The sequence below is a fragment of the Bactrocera neohumeralis genome, chromosome 6, assembly GCF_024586455.1.
Source record: "Bactrocera neohumeralis isolate Rockhampton chromosome 6, APGP_CSIRO_Bneo_wtdbg2-racon-allhic-juicebox.fasta_v2, whole genome shotgun sequence".
NCBI classification, from domain to species: Eukaryota; Metazoa; Arthropoda; class Insecta; order Diptera; family Tephritidae; genus Bactrocera; species Bactrocera neohumeralis.
This window is the reverse complement of record NC_065923.1, coordinates 51539348-51558666: the sequence shown is the minus strand read 5'-3', so window position 1 is coordinate 51558666 and position 19319 is coordinate 51539348. Positions and strand designations below refer to the sequence as shown.

The 19319-nt window shown below is 37.5% G+C and overlaps 2 protein-coding genes across 2 annotated transcripts; both read right to left on the bottom strand.

Annotated features, from left to right (window-relative positions):
• Positions 1-563: 563 nt before the first annotated feature.
• LOC126762679 (transient receptor potential cation channel subfamily V member 5) lies at positions 564-4244 on the bottom strand. The gene is made up of 9 exons (XM_050479598.1): positions 3436-4244; positions 3153-3379; positions 2585-3095; positions 2205-2523; positions 2021-2139; positions 1852-1959; positions 1639-1790; positions 1038-1572; positions 564-982 (listed from the first exon to the last, which is right to left on the bottom strand). The coding sequence occupies exons 1-9, from the start codon at positions 3832-3834 to the stop codon at positions 818-820; spliced, it is 2535 nt and encodes an 844-aa protein (XP_050335555.1). The 5' UTR covers positions 3835-4244; the 3' UTR covers positions 564-817.
• A 6177-nt stretch (positions 4245-10421) lies between these two features.
• LOC126762688 (drebrin-like protein) lies at positions 10422-17894 on the bottom strand. The gene is made up of 7 exons (XM_050479621.1): positions 16817-17894; positions 14670-14841; positions 13560-14011; positions 13317-13496; positions 12566-13248; positions 12405-12497; positions 10422-11159 (listed from the first exon to the last, which is right to left on the bottom strand). Exons 1-7 carry the CDS (start codon positions 16897-16899, stop codon positions 11020-11022), a joined length of 1803 nt encoding a protein of 600 aa, XP_050335578.1. The 5' UTR covers positions 16900-17894; the 3' UTR covers positions 10422-11019.
• Positions 17895-19319: the final 1425 nt, after the last annotated feature.

Genomic DNA, 19319 nt, shown 5'->3' with positions numbered 1-19319 from the left:
TTGTTGGTCCGCAAATCAGACAGATTTTCGCCGAAAAAAAAATTTCCCTTGTTGATGGATCGTATTCAAAAAGCAAGTTGGAACAGTTTCAAAGCTGTCGTTTCCGGATTCTTAGGAAATAACAAAATCGAAAACTACAAAAACCTAGTTGAAAATATGCTAAAAAATTTTGAGGCCATGGGCTGCAGAATGCCATTAAAAGTACATATGATGCATGCTCATTTAGATAAATTCAAAAACAACATGGGAGCGTATTCAGAATTATCAAGGCCAATACAATGAAAAGATGATGGGAGACTATATTTGGGATTTATTAAGAGATAGTACCTATGAGCATAAAAGAAAAACTAAAAGTGTGCACTTTTAAATTATTTTTTATTTTTGTAAGTTATTTTGATAGTAAAACTTAAGTTAAACTTTCTTAAGTGATTTCATTTTCAATTAAAAATTAAAACCACATATTTTAAAAAATATGGTTAAGGCGGTTTCCTAAATAAAAAAGCAAACTTTTTCATGGCATATATTTTTTTTCGTCTAATTACGACCTAAAAAAGGAAATTTACTGCTTTAAAGTTATAGTCAAATCGATATCCGAAAATAAAAGGAGAATAAAATAAAACAAACTTATGGTTTTTGATTTCGATTTTTGTTTTCAATTTTAATTTATCCAAACAAATCTATAATATGTACTAGATATGTATATCATGTTCAGAAATTTTCAGACTTTACCTAGCTACGACCAATAACTCTTGATACCTACTTATACTACAAACATATCATCTATTAAATTCAGGTCCTTCCTTCCAATAATCTCTCTTCAAGTATTATTATTATCACCCGGCGGTTTTGAACCGAAGAATTTTTCGTACTCCTCTTGTCTCTTGCGAGCACGGGCCTCACGCTCAACCTGGCGCTTCTTGGAAAACCGCTGGTGTAGGCGTTTCATCTCCTGCACCTCCTTCATCTCTTCTTTGTCCTCATCCTAGAAACAAACATTTGAAAGACACTGAACCCGAAATTATTTCCGTCACACTTACGCTCATATTCAGCCGAAGTACCAAAGCGCGTCGTCCATCTGACATCGGTTGACTGTAATGCATGAAATTCTTTAGACGTTCCGCCGGCGGTACACTACGCTCCACTACCAGTACAATACGCGCCCACTGACGTTGCCACTCGTTGCGTATCTCGGCGATCTTTTGATAGGTGTTACCCATCATAGCGATCAACATGTTCACCAACAACACGCTGACAATCACCATGAAGAGAAAGAAAAGGGTCTTCGCTTCATATTCGTGCTGTGTGGAACCCATGCCGCCGAAGTAGTCACCAAAATTGGTAAGCGACATCAAAAACATAGCCACTATGGACTCCATCGGGGAAGGCATTGGATTCGATTCGGAATCGTCGATTTCCTCTGGTGTTGCGGGGTTGTCGAATGTCAGAAATATAATATAGTAAGCTTGTGAAAAACCCATCACGAAGACCAGATAGATGGAAACGAAACGTATAAGGTCACCCATGACCATGCGATAGATCATCACAACGAAAGGACCGACAGTTTTGAAGCCACTGAAAAATCAGGTTGGTTTGGTTGCTGGAATAGTAATATTACCATAGATTTTGTTTAGAATTTACCGACAAAAGAATAGAAAGTAAGGCGCTGTAGTGAGCATAATAAAGACAGCCACATGATCATCGATCTCGGTCATGCAGGACAACCTCAGCCAAGGTATACTCATCATGAGCGCACAGGAGAACAGAAACATGACCCTAGAGGGTGCAGTCATCTGTAGATGGATAAGAAATAAAGAAAGGTTGCTATCATCGTATGAAATAATGGAACCTTACCATATTCTCGACAAACATTTTATAACCCAAAAAACGTGCTTCTCTCAGGGCCGCCAATAAGTACAAAATCGAGCCAAAGAATATGATGATTTCGGCCACAATTCGTACCTAAAAGAGACGAAAGTTTTCGTTAATGACACGCGACATTGATATGATCTTCATAAGCAACCTTCGCCAAGTCCGATTCCATGTTCATTAGCGGACATTCGGCATAACTCGCCCACCAAGATGGCACTGGTTCCACATCATTATCGTCGAAATAGTCGGTAAAGTTCAACCAAAAGGTTTCTGTGAAGAATTAAAAATTTTTAAGATTAGCTCTGCCCCTAGTGAATAGTTCAGACTCAGCTCACTATATTCCATCTTGTCGATTGCGCGCTTGATCAAACGCCGTAACCACTTATCGCCTCCATGAAATGCAGCAGTACTACTTGTATTTATGGCTTGTGGGTTAAAAGTTACTACATCGTCGCTCTCAACTTCTTCGCCATCATCGTCTTCATTTTTGTCAGACGGTCCGGGACGTAAGATGAAACTTATTAACGAGAAGAGGAAATAGAAGGAGAACATATAAAACTGTTTGTAGAAACGCGACTTGACAAACGACTCCCATTTGGTCTTCAATAAATCGATAACTACACCGTCTAACAACTCCAAGTGCTCCAGTTTGTCCTGCACATTTTAAAAAGGTAAATTTAATCAAGTATCTACTCGGTTTTCAAAAACTACTTACACCGAAAACTACGAAATTCAATACCGAATCTTTATTGATATTCCCTGTCTCGACATCGATCGTGTCGATCATCGACAATGGGTACGCCGCACATGTTATGCTACCCAGCTGCCAATATATCTCACGTTCTATACTTAATATATGGAAGAACATCTCGACACGTCCCAGCTTGGCGGCCAACGTAAGCGCCGTTAGGTTTTGCATATTGCGTAAGTGTATATTGGTGCCTACCTCGTAGGCTACATCGAACATTTCGATCTTTTCGTAGATAACCAACATATGCAGCGAAGTATTGCCGTTGGTGTCCTGCAGATTGGGGTCAGCGCCACGCGCCAACACCAAGCGAAAACAATCTTCTTGTGAGAGACAGGCAGCAAAGCTCATTGGGTACTCGCCCCAATAGACATAGCCATCGTAATTGGTCATCGGTTGTACGCCGACATACTCATGATCGGGCGAGTCGTAACGCGAAGGTTTCTGATCCTCGGCGGACATGAAGGCGCCACAGCAACTAAGAAGACCACAGATACATATTAGCTGTAGTTATACGGTTCGCATTACCTATTACCGTTCTTGTACATCCGCGCCAGCGTCTAACAGATATTTGACCATCGCCGGATCCTCGTTAACGATCGCGATATGTAACACGCTCTCACCATAATATTCATCGCACATATAGACATCGAGTATGAGTTTGGGATACCATTTGAGCAGACGTTTAGCGAGATCCGCATGCAATGATGAGGCGTTCAGCAGACAGAGATGTAAAATGGTTTCGCCGACAGCGCCGCGTTCCTGAAAAAAAACACTTTACTTGCGCAAGCGAGGCTACAGAGAGTACTACTACTCACATTCAAATTCCAGCACACAAAACGGTAGGCACTCGGATTCGATATATACTCGGCTTCCGAAACCTCTGTACAGTAATCGTGTATATTAAAGTCATCATCTGGATTCTCCAGCGCTCTGATCTCAGGCAGTTGTTTGGTACGCGCGCGTTCCTTATTACGCAAGAGCACCAGTTTTGAGATTGGAAAGTAGCGGCCTGCGCCTTTATTATAGAGAAACGGTTCAACCTTCGTTTTAATTGCGTGATCGATTTCCGCGAATTGTTTCGTCTGACAAGCGCGTTTCATCATATCAACCAAGAGACCGCCGCCCTTGAGATTAACAAACTTGTAAAGCGCTTGTGTGGAGACGCCAGCTTGCTTCTTGACGCCACTCGTTACATTGCTCTCCGTATTCCCCATGGTGTCGGACCAAGCTCAAGTCAAACGTCCAAGTTGAGAAACGGGCACGGTTAGGTACCGCGACTGACCTTATTCACAGGAGTTATGGGAACATTACCATTTATGAGGTGTACTCGTATGTCCATTCACGTTACGACATCGTCCGAGGTAGCTTTTATAAGAAAATTTCAGGTTTTACTTAAGCGCATTGACTTTAACTTTCTGTGAGCTCGAAAAAAGTTACGTGGTCTTCTACTAAGTTTCAAAACTTTCTGTAGTTCGAAGCAGAGGGTAGTTAAAAATCGTGGCAGAACTTTTAAGCTGCAGCTCCGGTTGAGTTCACAGATATTTTTAAGAGATTAGTTTTATAATTTTAACTGTTTTTAATGAGCAAAACTTTCTAAAGAACTATAATTCTGCTGAAACTTGCTCTTTACTTAAACTCACTGAAAAATTCCATTGATTTAACAGCAAGTCGACCATTGGTTGGTTGCTAAGCAAACCGCGCGTATTTTGACAAAGACTCGAAGGACTTGTTAAATTTCACTTTCAGTCTTTGACAGTCTCCTACTTCAACCGCGCAAAAGTGGCGCGAAAAATTAGAACCTTGACAATTCAAACAGCGAAAGGTAAACAAAAAGGACGAGCGACGCTCCCCCATCAAAAACGCCATGGCTGACCTTCCTTCAGCCACCTGAGGCTATTTATTACATCGAAAGGGTTGCCTCAGTATGTAAGGGTGTGCACTTTAAATATGTTATTTTCCGCTTTTCTCTAGTTTTTGCAAATATGTTGTTTATAAACAAGTCGGCCGATGTCATGCGCGTGTCACCGGAAAATATTTACAGGTGAATACACTTCTACGAGCCGCGTGTCCATCAATGAATGAGTTATGCAAATTCTTGTCCTTGATACTACTTCTGTGACATGCCAATAAACGCGATTTAAAGCCGATTTGCACGCAAGACCTTCTACGAATGTAAACAAAATGCTTTGATCCAATTAAAGTTCAATGAACCGGGCATAAGACACACAGTAGACAGCGTTATTCCCACTTGGCTTAAAATTATTGTTTGTTAACGGTTATGTGTAAATTTTACTCTGACTAAGCGTCAATAAAATGGGACTAGAACGTCGTAATCTCGTCCAAATCTTTTAAAGACACCCCGTTTTGTGGAAAGACATTCTGATCCGGGTTTTGCACTGGTGACATACAACATACATCCCACAATAAGATCAGAGATGTATTAATGTATAAACTTCAAGACTTATATATTACAAAGAGCTCGACATTTTTAAACAATCGAGGACACCATTTTGACTCAATTGAGGATATAAAAGCTGAATAGAAAAAGGCTCTGATGGCCATCACGACGGAGGATTTTTCCAAGTGCTATGAAGACTGGAAAATGCGTTGGCATAAGTGTATTGCATCGGGAGGGGAATACTTTGAAGGAGAATTTCATCTCCTCACCTTTCAATTTGATTTGATCACAGGTATAAAGGGTGATCCATTTTGAGGTTACCTACTTTAAAAAAAAACATAAACTTCAAATTTAATGCGGAAAGTTTATTATTATTTGAAAGAATATTCTTTCATATATTTTTTGTGGATTATCTCTTTCAAATTGGCCGCGGCTACGACTGAGATGGTCAATTCGTTGAGTCCAATTTTCGATAACTCGTTCGAGCTTTTCGACTGGTAACTGGCGAATGACACGCGTGATGTTTTGCTCTAAGGCCTGAATCGAAGCAGAATTGTCCGCATAGACTTTAGACTTTACATATCCCTACAGGAAAAAATCTTAACGGTGTGGCATCACAATCTTGGTAACGTGAAATTATCTTCTCACCGAAGGGTTCTCTCAATAAATCCATTGATTGATGCGAAGTGTGAGAAGTGGCGTCGTCTTGTTGAAACAAATGTCGCCGAGATCATGAGCTTCAATTTCAGGCATCAAATAGTTGGTTATCATGGCGCGATAACGGTCGCCATTAACGGTTACGTTAAAACCGTTGTTTTTTTTTTATGAAATGGCAGCTATTGAATCTCTTCAGATTGCTCTTCAGCCCAAATGCGGCAAATTTGCTTTTTTACATAGCCATTGACCCAGAAATGGCCCCCTGAAAAAAAAATTGGCTCGAAACCGTGGGATCTGCTTGGAACTTTTCAAGAGCACATAGAGCGAAGCGATGTCGCTTGGGAGGGACGAGCGGCTTTAGCTCTTGCGCATGCTGTATTTTGTACGCTTTTTATTTAAGATCTCGATGTAAAATGCGCCAACACGTTCCATACGTCAGTCCGAGTTGTTACGAACGACTTCTAAACGGCCTTGTACACTCTCAGGTACGGCTGCTATATTTTCTTTATTGCGTGCTGGACCTAGTCTATTCGGTCGAATATTGTCCAATAACGAATACTGGGTCTCAAGATGGGTGATGGTGTTACGTTGAGCGAAGCGCCTGAAACACATTATTTTCAGAACGTGAATTTTCGTAATAAAGTTGATCGATTCGTAAACGTTGTTCAGGCACAAGACTTTCCATGATGAAATAAATACAATCTCGACTGTAGTGAGTTCAATGAGTGGTGGGTTCTATGATTGAGATGTAACAAGTTTTTGGATGCTTGCAGGTATGAAGAAACAATCTATTAATGGATATTTAGAGAACGTTACACAGAACGACTACACCTTAAATGGCTTCCACGGCTGCAAAAAAATTATTTTTTTATTGCATTTTTTAATTCTATGTCTATAATATAATGTAAAAGTTTTAGAGATGCAGCTTTGAAAAGTTACGCGCTCGAGGTAAGCTATATGTATGGTCAAATGTAAAAGCTCTTTTCTCGAAACTGGTTTTTCAAAGCGGGCTTCAAGGTTTCTCGTGAACTACTTAACCGATCTTAATAAAATATTTCAATATATTTTTCAAGGTCATTACCAATAATACAATTTTAATATTTTTGTTTTTCCTTCGTCCAATAACTAGTTTATTACTTAATTAAAGCTTATTTTTCCTTTTTACTTTTGATGACCCTGTAAGAAGTTCTGTTGTCAACACGGAGGCACTGTTTTCTACCGAAAGTCACGTCGTAATCGTAGAGTTTTTAATGTATTTTTGGAATTATAAAAAGTTTTTATAAAATATCTAGTTTTGTGAAGGAAAAAAATATTGAAAATAGGCCATTCTTTCCTCGCCGAAACTGAACATCTTTCTACTAGCTTTTATTCTATTCAATGGGAGTCCCAATTATCCCGATTTGACTCATGATACTATAAAAAAACCAAGCTGACCGACAGGGGGGATACTAACAGAAGGTTTCAGGACCGGAGCGTACTCTTACAGAGCCCCCAGAGATGATCCAGTGCCTGATGACCGCATCCTCAATCGATTACGATGGAGCATACGTTCCATTGCCGGACCATCAAGAAGTTTGAATAACAATTACCCGTCTGAAAAACAATAAAGCGGCGGAGGCCGATGGATTGCCGGCCGAGCTATTCAAATACAGCATCGATGAACTGATAAGGAGCATGCATCATTTTCTTTGTAGAGTATGGTCGGACGAAAGCATGCCCGACGATTTGAATTTAAGTGTGCCCTGCCAAATCCACAAAAAGGAAGAGTTTAGCCTCCACAACATCGCATTAAAGGTGCTATCGTGTGAAAGATTAGTCCCACCGTCAACAAACTGATTGGACCTTATCAGTGTGGCTTCAGGCCAGGAAAGTCAATCAACATTCGCCAAGTCTTAGAAAAGACCCGTGAAATGAGGATCGACAGACACCACCTCTTCGTCGATTTCAAAGCTGCTTTTGACAGCACGAAAAGGAGCTGCCTTTATGTCTCTATGTCTGAATTTGTTATCCCCGCGAAACTAATATGGCTGTGTAAGCTAACGTTTAGCAATACCAAAAGCTCCGTCAGAATGGGAAGGACCTCTCCGAGCCTTTCGATCCCTATCCTGCGACATCTTCAACCTACTCCTGGAAAAAAATAAGAGCTGCAGATCTGAATAGAGAAGGTACAATCTGCTACAAGAGTGTACAACTGCTGACGTACGCCGATGTCATCGATTTTATTGGCCATGGCTAGACAAAGAAACGAAGCAAACGGGTCTGGTAGTGAACGAGGGCAAGGCGAAATATCTCCCGGTATCAAACACACAGTCGTCGCACCCGCCACTTGGCTCCCACGTCTCTAATGAAAGTCATAACTTCGAAGTCGAAGATAATTTCGTCTAATATTAACAGCAAGAACAATGTCGGCCTCAAAAACCAACTCAGAATAACTCTTGCCAACAGGTGCTACTTACTTCTTACTGAGTAGGCAATTGAGAAGTAAAGTCCTCTCTCGACGAACAAAGACCAAATTCTACAAGTCACAAGCCAATATGAGGATTTTTTTAAATGAAACACCCGAAATTCATATTTTCGAAACATGCATGTATACTTTTTTATTTTTATTGAATTCTTATTATTGTTTTACAATAAATATTGTTAGTAATCGTAGTACATAATTTTTTCATTCCCTTATACTCGACTTAGATCTAAAAATTATGGAAACATTTGCTGAATACAAAAGGGTTTTGAATAAAAGTACAAAGTTTTTCAAATAAATTTCGTCTCCTTTCCTTCTACCATAATTATTTTCAATATAAAAACACTCTAAAATTTCATTACATCAAAAATTAAGTATTGAAATAAGTAGCGTAAGTAATACTAATAAACGTTGGCTGTATATGTTTGTATATAAAATGGACAAATTATGAAGGACGCCGCACCTTTTAAAGGTTCCAAGCATAAAGTTTAGTGTTGCGCAGTATTCTTAATGCAAATAATTTGTTTTTTAGTGTTTCATGAATATAATTACATAATGCGGTTGCGCTAATTGTAAATATAACATTTTTGAGTTAAAAAAACTGGTTTGACTTTCTTGATATTTCGCATGTCAGGACGCAATAAGGACGCATTGTTGTTTTACAACAGAAAAATAATAAAACTTAAGGAAAGTTTTTAAACTAGGATATGTATGTAAGTGTGTATATATGTGTGTGAGCGCATAAGTGGTGTTTAGTTTCTTTACAAAATTTAATTTAAAAAAAAATTTTAATTTTCAAAATTAAAAAAAGGTAATATAAAAAATAAAAAGAAAATGAATTAACCAAAACAATTTTAAATAAACGAATAAACTAATACACATTTAAAAAAAATTAACTTTTTTAAGAAACCATAAGAATTAAGAAGAGTTTAATTAATAAAAAATGTAATAAAGTAATTTTTCTATTTTCTCAATTAATTTAATTTTTTTTAAGAAATCAAAAAAATTTTAATTAACATTTAATTATAAAAAAATTAATTAATAAATTGGTTATACATTTTTAATTAAGCAAATATGTATATGAAGAAAATAATTAAACTTTTATTGCAGTTTTTTTTGTTATAAATTAATTTAATTAGAAATTTTTAATAATTATAATTTTTGTGTTTCAATAATTTAAAAAAAAATGTACCTAAAAGATATAATCATTATTAAAGAACTTTTTTGGTTTCTTGAATTTTAAATCAACAAAATTTTAATTATAAAAAAGTGAAATTAATAAAAAAATTAATTAATAAATTGGTTATACATTTTTAATTAAGAAAATATACCTATAAAGAAAATAACTAAACTTTAATTGAATTTTTTTGGTAAAATTAATTTAATTAAAAACATTTAGTAATTACACTTTTTGTATTTAAATTTTTTTTAATTTCATAAAATAAGTAAACAAAAAAAAATATACGTGATTTAGATTTTTTTGGTTTCTAGAATTTTAATTAAGAATTTTATTAAATTTAAATATGAAAACTATTTTAATTAATTTTGTATTTAAGAATTCTTTGTTTCTTCAATTTTAATTAAATTTTTTAATTTATATCTTATATTCACATGTTTATAAATTTCGTTTGATATTAAAACAATTTATTTTCTTAGCTCAAATTAAAATTTTAAGACGTTTTTAAAGTAACATGAACAAATATTAAAAATATTGAAAACTTTTTTGTTAACAAACACATGCTAATACATACAACATTGATTTTGAATTGATTAATAAATTAGAAAATTACTAAGAAAGCAGAAAATCTACAACACCAACAAAATGTAACTGTCTTTCTAGCTTAACACAACAAACACAAATGTTTTTATAAATTTATGCGTTACTCGCTTTTTAACATTTAGGCAACAAATTTACGAAATCTGTAAATACGCGCCGTAACATAGTGTATTTCACGTAAAATTTAAATATTATAATCTCGTTTACTGAACGCAGTCGTCTACAATATCTGTATGTATGTGTGTGTGTCGTTTTTATACAGCTTGGCACTAATAGTTTTATATTGTTTTTAAATAATATTTTTTTTTATTTTTTTAAAATTTTTTTTAATAATTTTCGCTTACAGTTCGAACAAATTATATTTAACATTTTAATACTTGGTTTTAATAGTTTTTGTTTTTGGAATTTTTTCTAGGCTTATATTTTTTATTTTCATTACTTTTATTCTTTTTTAATGTAGTATAGAAAAATTGTTTAAAAATGCATCAAAAATTTTATATACCATATATGGGTGTGTGTATGTATGTGTGAGTGCGTAAAATTTGCTTATGTTTGAAAAATTTCGTACTAATGCAAGTATTTATTTAATTTGATTCGGAAAAACTTGCGTGTTTGCAGTGCAGCGCAGCCGTTGGTCTCCACTTCAATTCGATAATTGTAATTTTTTGTTGTTTTTATTTTTGTTTGCAGTCAATAGTTGGCGCTCATCAATATATACTATATACTAGATGTATATATAATTGTATGTATGTTGCTATAAAAATGCATAAGAATTCAATTGCTTCAGTAGTATTAGGAGTTTCTAAACCGCTTCAGTTGAAATTTCATTAATTGTGCTGTGCTTAATGTTGTTGCTGTTGTTGTATTTAGGGCGCGGCAATGGTGATTATAGTTGCTTAATTGTTATTAAATGTTTTAATTTTTGGTGAGATTTTATTGTTTTTTAATTTATTTTAATTGTTTTTTTAATTCTCTTGTTGCATTTGTTGTTATTCGCATTTGTAAAAGTATAAGAAAAACTGTAAATTTTTGTTCATCAATTTTTTTTTTGTTTTTTCTACGCAATTATTGTTTGTTTGTATGTATATAATTAATTCCCTTTTTCTTTAGTTAATAATTTCGACATAATTTGCCGGAAACAGTCCATAAGTTCCATCGGGTCCGAGCCCTTGCCACCAACCTTCATCGATCTGATCGATGTGCGTGATGATATCGCCCGGATCGAAAGTAATTTCGGATTCGTCGGCTGTTGGGTTAAAAAAATTAAGCAAAGTTAATACCAAATACTGGAAGCAATTGATGCTAAAAAAAGCGAAGAAAACCAGAAAGGTAGATCTTACTGTCTGTCTGAAAGGACCACTTCAGAATACACAATGTCTTCAAAATCCTAAGGAAAAGGTCCCATAGAAAGGGAAAGCTTTCAAACCCTAACAAGAGACCTTCCTCTCTGCAGAGATCGCGTTCAACAAGACTTGGATTGGTCAAGCAAAACATTTAAATGGGCTTAAACTAAAAACGGTTCTTAATAAGGCTTAATTTAGTTAAGCTTAGATTATTTTAGATTAGATAAATAAACGATGATAGCACCGCGACCAAGTCTATTGCGCCTACAGAATGCTGTGCAGTCAATTAGCAGGTTCTCTGGAGTTCTTTGTTCCATGTCGCAGAACCGGCAATTCGCACAAGAAACTAAAACCATGTTTTGTAAGTGCTTCTTGAGCTTGCAAAGGCCAGTTTAGAAGGCAACAAGTAGCCTGAGTTTGTGCCTTGGGTGGTTGATTGCATATTTAAACCTTTTGATGTTTTAACTATTCATTAGCAACTTGGCATGGCGCATGCCATGAAGATTTTGTCATTACCCCTCCCTACCCACTTCTTCAACCTTGCACAGCAGCTCCTTTATGATATTGGTACCAACCACAATGAACGATTCGGGTCCTATCATGTTGGTAGATGCTGTGGAACGGGCGAGCTCATCGCCCAGTTCATTTCCTATACCTTTGTGACCGGCCACCCATAAGGTACACTCATTCACCAATAGCGATTTGATCTCGTATGCGGAGATTGCTTTTAGTGCCGCTTGACTGTCGCTAAGTATAACTATAGGTTCATTGCGATAGTTACGTTGAAGGTTTATCTCTACGCACCGACTTATAGCAAAGACTTGGAATACCATAGGTATGCGTGATCCTGCGACTCCTGCACCAATTCCCTCCGACGCTTTCGAGCCGTCGGTGTACCATTCGATTGTAATATACCTAAGCAGTAGCTCGAAAGCGGAATCGTTCCATTCAGCCTTATTATTAAGGGTTACCTTGCACTTCTTAGTGAAGCTTACACTTTTGGTAAAACTCGCTTGGCAGAAGAGCCAGTGGTATTTGCCAACCTCAGTCCTTCATGCACTGGGAAGAGATTACCTTACGTTTGCCTCTGTCTTAGTGTCGACAACTTGTACCTCTTCTAAGCTTAAATAAAGAGATTATTTACACACCTGCTTGATAATCGTATAAAGCTCTTGCTTTCAGCCCAACATCGCCCAGTGACTCCTGACAAATAAAGTCATCTTCGTTAACCAAATCAGTCACTGCAAGCAAGGGAGTAAATGTAATCAAATTTAAACATAAGCAATTAACTAAAACGTCAAGCGCTTACAATCGTTTCTGTCCAGAGCGCTGCTCAGACCATTCTTTACCGACTGTGGCTGTTGCACCGTCACCGACACCTTTGTGCGCACAACCTCCTCCTCCTCGAGCTCTTCACCCTCATCATCTTGATCCTGATAGACGGCCGTATCGGTCGCATTAGACGACGAAGTCTCTGGCGATTGCAGTGAATTCGATTTGCTGTGCGGCGAACGCTTTATGGTGGAATATTGCTCCTCATTTTCGGCAGCATAATCGTCAGCTGCCGAGGGCACATCATCATTATTGGCAATGGCGGTAATTTCTGGTTTGACAGGTTGCTCCTCTTCCAGTGCGTTTGTGGCCAATGCAGGTGCCACTGCGGCTGCCACAGCGCCAACGGTAACAGGTGCGATTGCCACCTGTGTTGGCGTTAGTGTGGATGTGTGCACGGTGACTGTGGCCGGTGAGAGCGCACGTTGTGTGCTGGTGTGCACAGCAGGTTGGTGCTGCTGCATTTGTTGTTGCTCATGTTGCTGTGGTTGTTGTGTGTTGTTAACGGCGCCGACATCCTCGAATTTCGACAGCGCAACTTTACCGGGTGTAGGCGAGGGTTTGCGCGGCTCCGGTTCAGCGGCCTGTGGCTGATTGAAGGCGTTAATGCGTTGCGCGATGGATGTGCGCGCAGGTTTGGCAGGTGGTGCGGTATTTAATCTGTGAAAACAAAGATATACAGTAAATAAATAAAAGCTTTCTTCAAGTCTTTGAGAGAGAAAGATTACTTGGTTTGCAACTGGCCTTGACTGGTGTTTTGTGTGAAAATCGCTTTGGCGGCAATGACGCGCGAACCGATGAGTTCTCGCGCCTCTTGATTGCGCTGTTGGCGCATGCGTTCTGCTTCAGTTATGCCGACATTGAAGTTACTGGCAACAGTCTTCTCGGGACTAAGTGGTTGTGGTGAACTGGAATGTATATAAAAAGAAAATTATAAACTCAAAAAGGAATATTGTTTCGCTGTGACCTACGTTTTGATCGGCACATGCGCCGGTTGCAGCTTAGACGTGCTAATCACTTTCTTCTCTCGTTCCAAATGCTCTTTCTCTTCGCGTGCGCGTTGTTCCTGCTCAAGCTTGAGCAGCTGCTGCCGCTTCGCTTCCTTTTCGGCCGCTAAGCGACGTTTCTCCTCTTCCTCCTCCTTCTTCCAGAAGTCCTGCATCACACTGGGATTTAGCTCCTTTGTCGGTATGACGCGTGTGTAATTTGTGCCCACCGGAGTCTTCTGCTCATCCTGCACACCGCGCGGCTCTTTGAAACTATACGTAGAGCTAACGGCGCTCAATTTCTTAAGCAAACGCTCCACATCGATATCGTCTTCATTGCGTGCATTTATCGTTAAATGTGCGCCGGACAGCAACTTAGCAACATCGTGTATGTGATTGGCACAAGTGCCCTTCCGCAGCACTGGCGCGCCCTCGCCCTGCAAGCAATGCAAAAAAAAACAAAGAATACGTTAATCAAAAAAGTAACGGAGTGATTAAAGTGTTTATTCTCAATAAATCCAACCTCAAGTTTCGATAAGATATGGCAAAGGGAATAAATAAAACATTTATTGTAAAAGATAAGCTTATCGCCACGATGTCGGGCGTCATCGTTGTTTACAAAGTATTTTCATGCTTATTAATACAGTACAGTACAGTAAGGGTCTGAAGTTATTTGCTTCCGTACTCAGATCGGTGTAATTAAGGAATAACCTTTGGTCGGTTAAAAATCCGAGTCCGTTCCAGTTACTTAGACCTTACTGTCGTGTCTTTTTTGTCTATGTATCTTGTACCCAAGCCAAGCACTACCGGTTAGCGAATTCAGATTTGGGGAGCGGCTCTATACTTTAGAAAAAAACAGCGCACATCGACTGCGATGATAAGATCCAGTCTGTACTGATTCGTGCTGTTCGTAAATGTGGTTGAGAGAATGATAGAACCAATTGTTCAAACTGACCAATCAAAATCAACTTCTTGTTTGAAACTTTTTTATTTGAGAAGATTCGGTGCAATCAAAATTTGGATTTTTTTCTTTTGTATTAACAAATAACGCTCAGATAATGCCTTCACTGTGTTCTTAACGGTTTTATTACTCACCTGCCAATTGATTAGTAAAAACTTTTTTAAACCCGTCTTCGGATCTTCAATACGCACAAAAGCGTACATAATTTTGCCGCTATTCAGATCCTCGCACAGCTCCTCCACGCCACCTTCGCCACTGCCCACAACTTTCAGTTCATTCGTTTGACCTTCGTAGCCATAAAGTGACCTGCGGAAGAGCAAATTGCACATATTATTGAGCACCCACATATATGTACATATGTATGTATGCATGTTTGTATATATTTTATATAAAAATGTGTATTTGTAAGTATGGAAAAGCAGTGAAATAAAAATATAAAATTATCTTAAACGACTAAGCCAAGTGCCCACTGGCAAGCAACCACCACTCAAAGGGCATAAAGGCATACAATCGCATACACCGAGTTGACATTAATTGTGTCATAATTAAATTTTTGTGCAGCAACTCGAATGCAGTTAACACACGAGGCATTAGGCATTTAGTACAGGAAACTCAACGTAGTAGTGAATGTTAGTAACTACTAATGAAAAATTGAGGGCACAGAATGCATTGAAGTCGCTGAAAAAATGTGCATAGGAAATTTCAAATTCACAACTCAACAGTTAGGAGAGTTAATTAAAACTCGGCTGACTTTCACATGGCATATTATGGCAGAAATGCACATAAAATACATATGTACATACATAGGTATGTACATGTATGTACACGTACATGAATTTGTGTGAATGGTTACATAAAACATACGGTGTTATATACGTACATACATATGTCTTAACAAGTGCACAGTGTATTCCTAAACATATGAGACATACATACATATATATACGAACGCTTTTACGAAACTCTATTCGTTAGTGAATTTACTGCTGTTGCAACTTGCAACATGGGGGTCATTTAGTAGTCATTGTCATAAGTAACAGTTTTTTTACTGTTTGCCAGAAAGTGCTAGTCAGTGATTTTTTCACACATTCCAAAAGAGATTCATATTGTGTTTGGGAGTGGAAACTTGCTGCAACATGAATATGTAAAAATTGTTTGAAACTAGGTGAAATAATTACAAAGAGTAGTATTGAGTTTCTATAGGAAGAAATCCTTTTAATAATAAATTATTTAATTAAGTTACTAAAATTTATTATAAATAATTTAAATTTAAAAAATTTAATTTGTTTTTTTTTGTTGTTGTAATGGGTATGAAAACATTCTAGCCAAAAGTAAGGGTTGTTTCTAATAGCACAGATGCACATACAATCATTTTAATTAACAACAAATTTGGTTTTATGGCTTCTCCTGAGCACAACAGTCCTACCTAAAGCTAAAATATTGTTTCAAAAACAGTAAAGGAGTTTTTACATTTTTTTAAAATAACACAAAAACTATAAAGTCGTATACAAAATTTTGGGCACGATTCCGATTACTCTTGTTGAAATGTTCGAATTTTGGGAATTTTTGAACTTTAAGGTCGAATATCTCGTAAACTAAGCGTTTGCGGTACCTATAACCCTATATATTTTTTAATCAGGAGGACTTCCTCTTTCCAACGGTACCTTCAAATCGCGGCGCCAAAGAAATCGGAATTGTGCCGGATTTTGCGACAAAGTTATACTCAGAAACACAAATGTACTTATTTTTTATTAAAGCAAGCTTATGTTCATGAAAAAAATTTCAAACTTAAGTTGATTTTATTACAACCACCAGCTGGAATATAAAAATCAAGTTGAAATGAATGACTGTTTATTGCTTTTTACACCTTTCCGGTTTTCTTGCATATTTTTTAAATGAGTAGCATATCCATGCATACACCCATATACTTGTATAGCAAATATGCACGTACAAGTATAGCACATATACAGCACAAACATATTTACAGTATTTAAACAATTAAAAGCGTTCGTCACAAAGTAAATATTTATGCAAGATTTAACAAAAGACAAGTGAAAGGCGTTGAAGCGCTTTGAAACTCTAAATTGGACCGTAATTTAATTACAAATTAAGTGAATGTCTAACGGTTTGTTTAACTGTTACAGCATTTAAGAAAAGGTAAATCTGGAAATGCATACTGATCCAAATTTCTTGGCTCACAATTTTCAAGTACTTTCCTGGAAGTTGAAACTTTTTTGACGGTAGCAAAAGCAAAAATCAAAAACAACAAGCTCAAACTCACCAGTTAGTGCTGCTTTTATCGTCTAGCACATCGTTCCAAGCAGCTACAATTTGTGCGCGGTGCTTCTCAAAACTAATAGCCATACTACAGTGTTATAATATAAACGTCTGTCACCACAAACCAATAAACCTTACGACGTCGTTGACTTGCCGCACAAATAACTTTTGCAGATTTACGCTTACTACAAGTTTACGGCTAACGTTTGCTTTAGTTATTGCCCACTTCAATGCCGACGACCTTGAAAGACTACGGTTTTGGCACAGCGCCAAAGTATGCACCAACTCAACTGGACTCGCGTTTTTTTGTGACTACGTTGATTGCGCCGCCTGCTAAACGACTTGTGCTGCGTGTGCGGCTGTATGAATGAATGACAACCTGCCTGAGTTTTCCGAATTTCACACACTTTCCTTCTGCACCAACACTTGCATTTACACCTGCATATGGCCAAGGCATATACAACAGCACGTATTTATAAATGTGTTTACACGCGCGGCACACCTGCTTGCTCTTGCTTCACTTTGCAATTTTTCCCCTCAACTAATTTGACTTTGCAACTGATTTACGCACACGACGCACCCAAACCCTTTTTTTTAACGTTTTCACCAGATTATATATTTGACGCCGCCACACACTAGACAATCATTAATTCCATGCAAGTGATTTTCTGTTACTGCGTGGGTGTCAATGTCTTCTTTTGCTTTGCTATCGCTGCTTCAGCCACTGCGCTGCTAAATCCACTAACAAAAATTCACATATTAACACGGTAAGCTGCCGTTGGTGCTGATGTTTTGCTGCCGATGCCGCTGCCACTGCTGCTAACTAGCGCTTCGGTGTTTTAGTGCTTTTAGAATTGATTTTTCTGCTCAGTGCACTGGAATTTTGTGTTTATTCAACGCAATGTTTACACCATTTTCGCATAAACTTTAAAAGTAATGTGTTAATAATACTGTTTAATGTGTTTTTAAATATAATTAAGCTTTTACAAATTGTTTGCAAATTCTTTTCTCGAATTTAACACTTGTATATTGTGATTTTTGTTATTTACTGAGCGACAATTTACTGTCACTGCCTCCGTCGACTCTGCTGCTGCTTTTAAAATTCCGATTGGGAGAATTTCCAGAGCGACTCTGTGCACAAGAATTTCTGATTGGTACGCAGAGTTGCAAGGCAGTCGGCAAAGGATCACTTTAGTAAATAATAAAGTTCAAATGTTGCAACTATTTAGATTATTATTTCGTTTCTAGGCGAATATACACATTAAAGGGCTTAAATTTGTAACTTTAATTATAAAACTTTACTGCAGTAAACCAACTTTTGTAAAACCTTATGCTTAGCGCCATCTAATGATCTCGTTTCCGAATGAAACTTTAGCAAAGACATAAGCCAATTTAAATGTTCATTACGAATGGAAATAAAGCAAAAGCGACAATGACAACTGTCAAATCTGACTTGCACAAAGCAAACCCAACGTTGACAGCAGGTTGGTTGCATCCGATGGCCGCTCAATAGTAATGGCGCTGTTGCCTACATTCCATTCAAATTCCTCACATACCACTGGACAAACAAAGTAAAAGAAAAATACACTTTTGTAAAATCTATAGCAAAAGCGCTAGCTACAGAAAAGTAACGCAAAGAAAGATTCATAGCCAAAGCGACGTTGTCGGTGACGGTGTCGGTGGTAATATACATACATATAGTATTTGCTAGCTTGCTACTCTGCTCGGCCGATCGTTGCAGACGATTTTCTCCACTCGCACTGTTTGACAAATTGTGAAATTTGCGCTAGAAAAATCCAATAAAGTGTATTTTGTGGAAAATTGCGTTCGAAGTGATTATCAAGTGAAATTTTTCGTTGGGTTTTCAAGCATTTATTGTTTTATTTAGCTGTTGTTTGTATGTACTTAATGTAGCGGCATCGACTTTGCAATCTGCTATTGCTCCGGTCGATAGGCCTGCCCGGTGCTAGTTCGTTGTAGAGGGGGGTAATGTATACGCTGTGTACAATGAAAAATTTTTCAAATTGGCATTCGCGTTCGTATGTCCATGCAAACATATGTGTAGCTTTGTGTATGTGAGTGTGTGTGCATTTGCTTATGTGTGCGGCGAAAAACGCGTCAAACAATAACAAAAATGCAGGCTGCTGCACTAATTTCGCCCATGCATTGCTTGTGCACCCCCTCCGCCAGCAAAAGTGCAATGCTTTTGTAATTCAGCTGCTCTGCGATATGTACATCTGTTCTGCTGCCAGTTAGTGTGAATACATAGTTTGAAAGCAGTAAATTTTTGAGGTAATTGCGGCAATTGCATTTTATTGTTTTCATGTTTTCTAACAAAAGTATTTTCTCTTTCATTACAGGTAAATTGTATTAAACATTTTCATTCATGTTTTTATTCTGCAAATAAATTGTGAAAGAATTTAAAAAGGATTTGTAGTAAGAGCTGGAATTTACGTAGGATAGGTAGCCGATTATTAAATTTACAAACATATGTGTATGTGATTATG

Bases quoted from the DNA above. Each gene is read 5' to 3' on its own strand.
- LOC126762679 (XM_050479598.1), bottom strand. From the start codon at position 3,834: ATGGGGAATACGGAGAGCAATGTAACGAGTGGCGTCAAGAAGCAAGCT. The intron at 3,380-3,435 runs GTGAGTAGTAGT...GTTTTTTTTCAG, and splicing joins TTGTGTGCTGGAATTTGAAT to GAACGCGGCGCTGTCGGCGA. The intron at 3,096-3,152 runs GTAATAGGTAAT...TGGTCTTCTTAG, and splicing joins GGCGCGGATGTACAAGAACG to TTGCTGTGGCGCCTTCATGT.
- LOC126762688 (XM_050479621.1), bottom strand. From the start codon at position 16,899: ATGGCTATTAGTTTTGAGAAGCACCGCGCACAAATTGTAGCTGCTTGG. The intron at 13,249-13,316 runs GTAATCTTTCTC...TTGTTTTCACAG, and splicing joins CAAGGCCAGTTGCAAACCAA to ATTAAATACCGCACCACCTG. The intron at 12,498-12,565 runs GTAAGCGCTTGA...CCTTGCTTGCAG, and splicing joins CGCTCTGGACAGAAACGATT to TGACTGATTTGGTTAACGAA.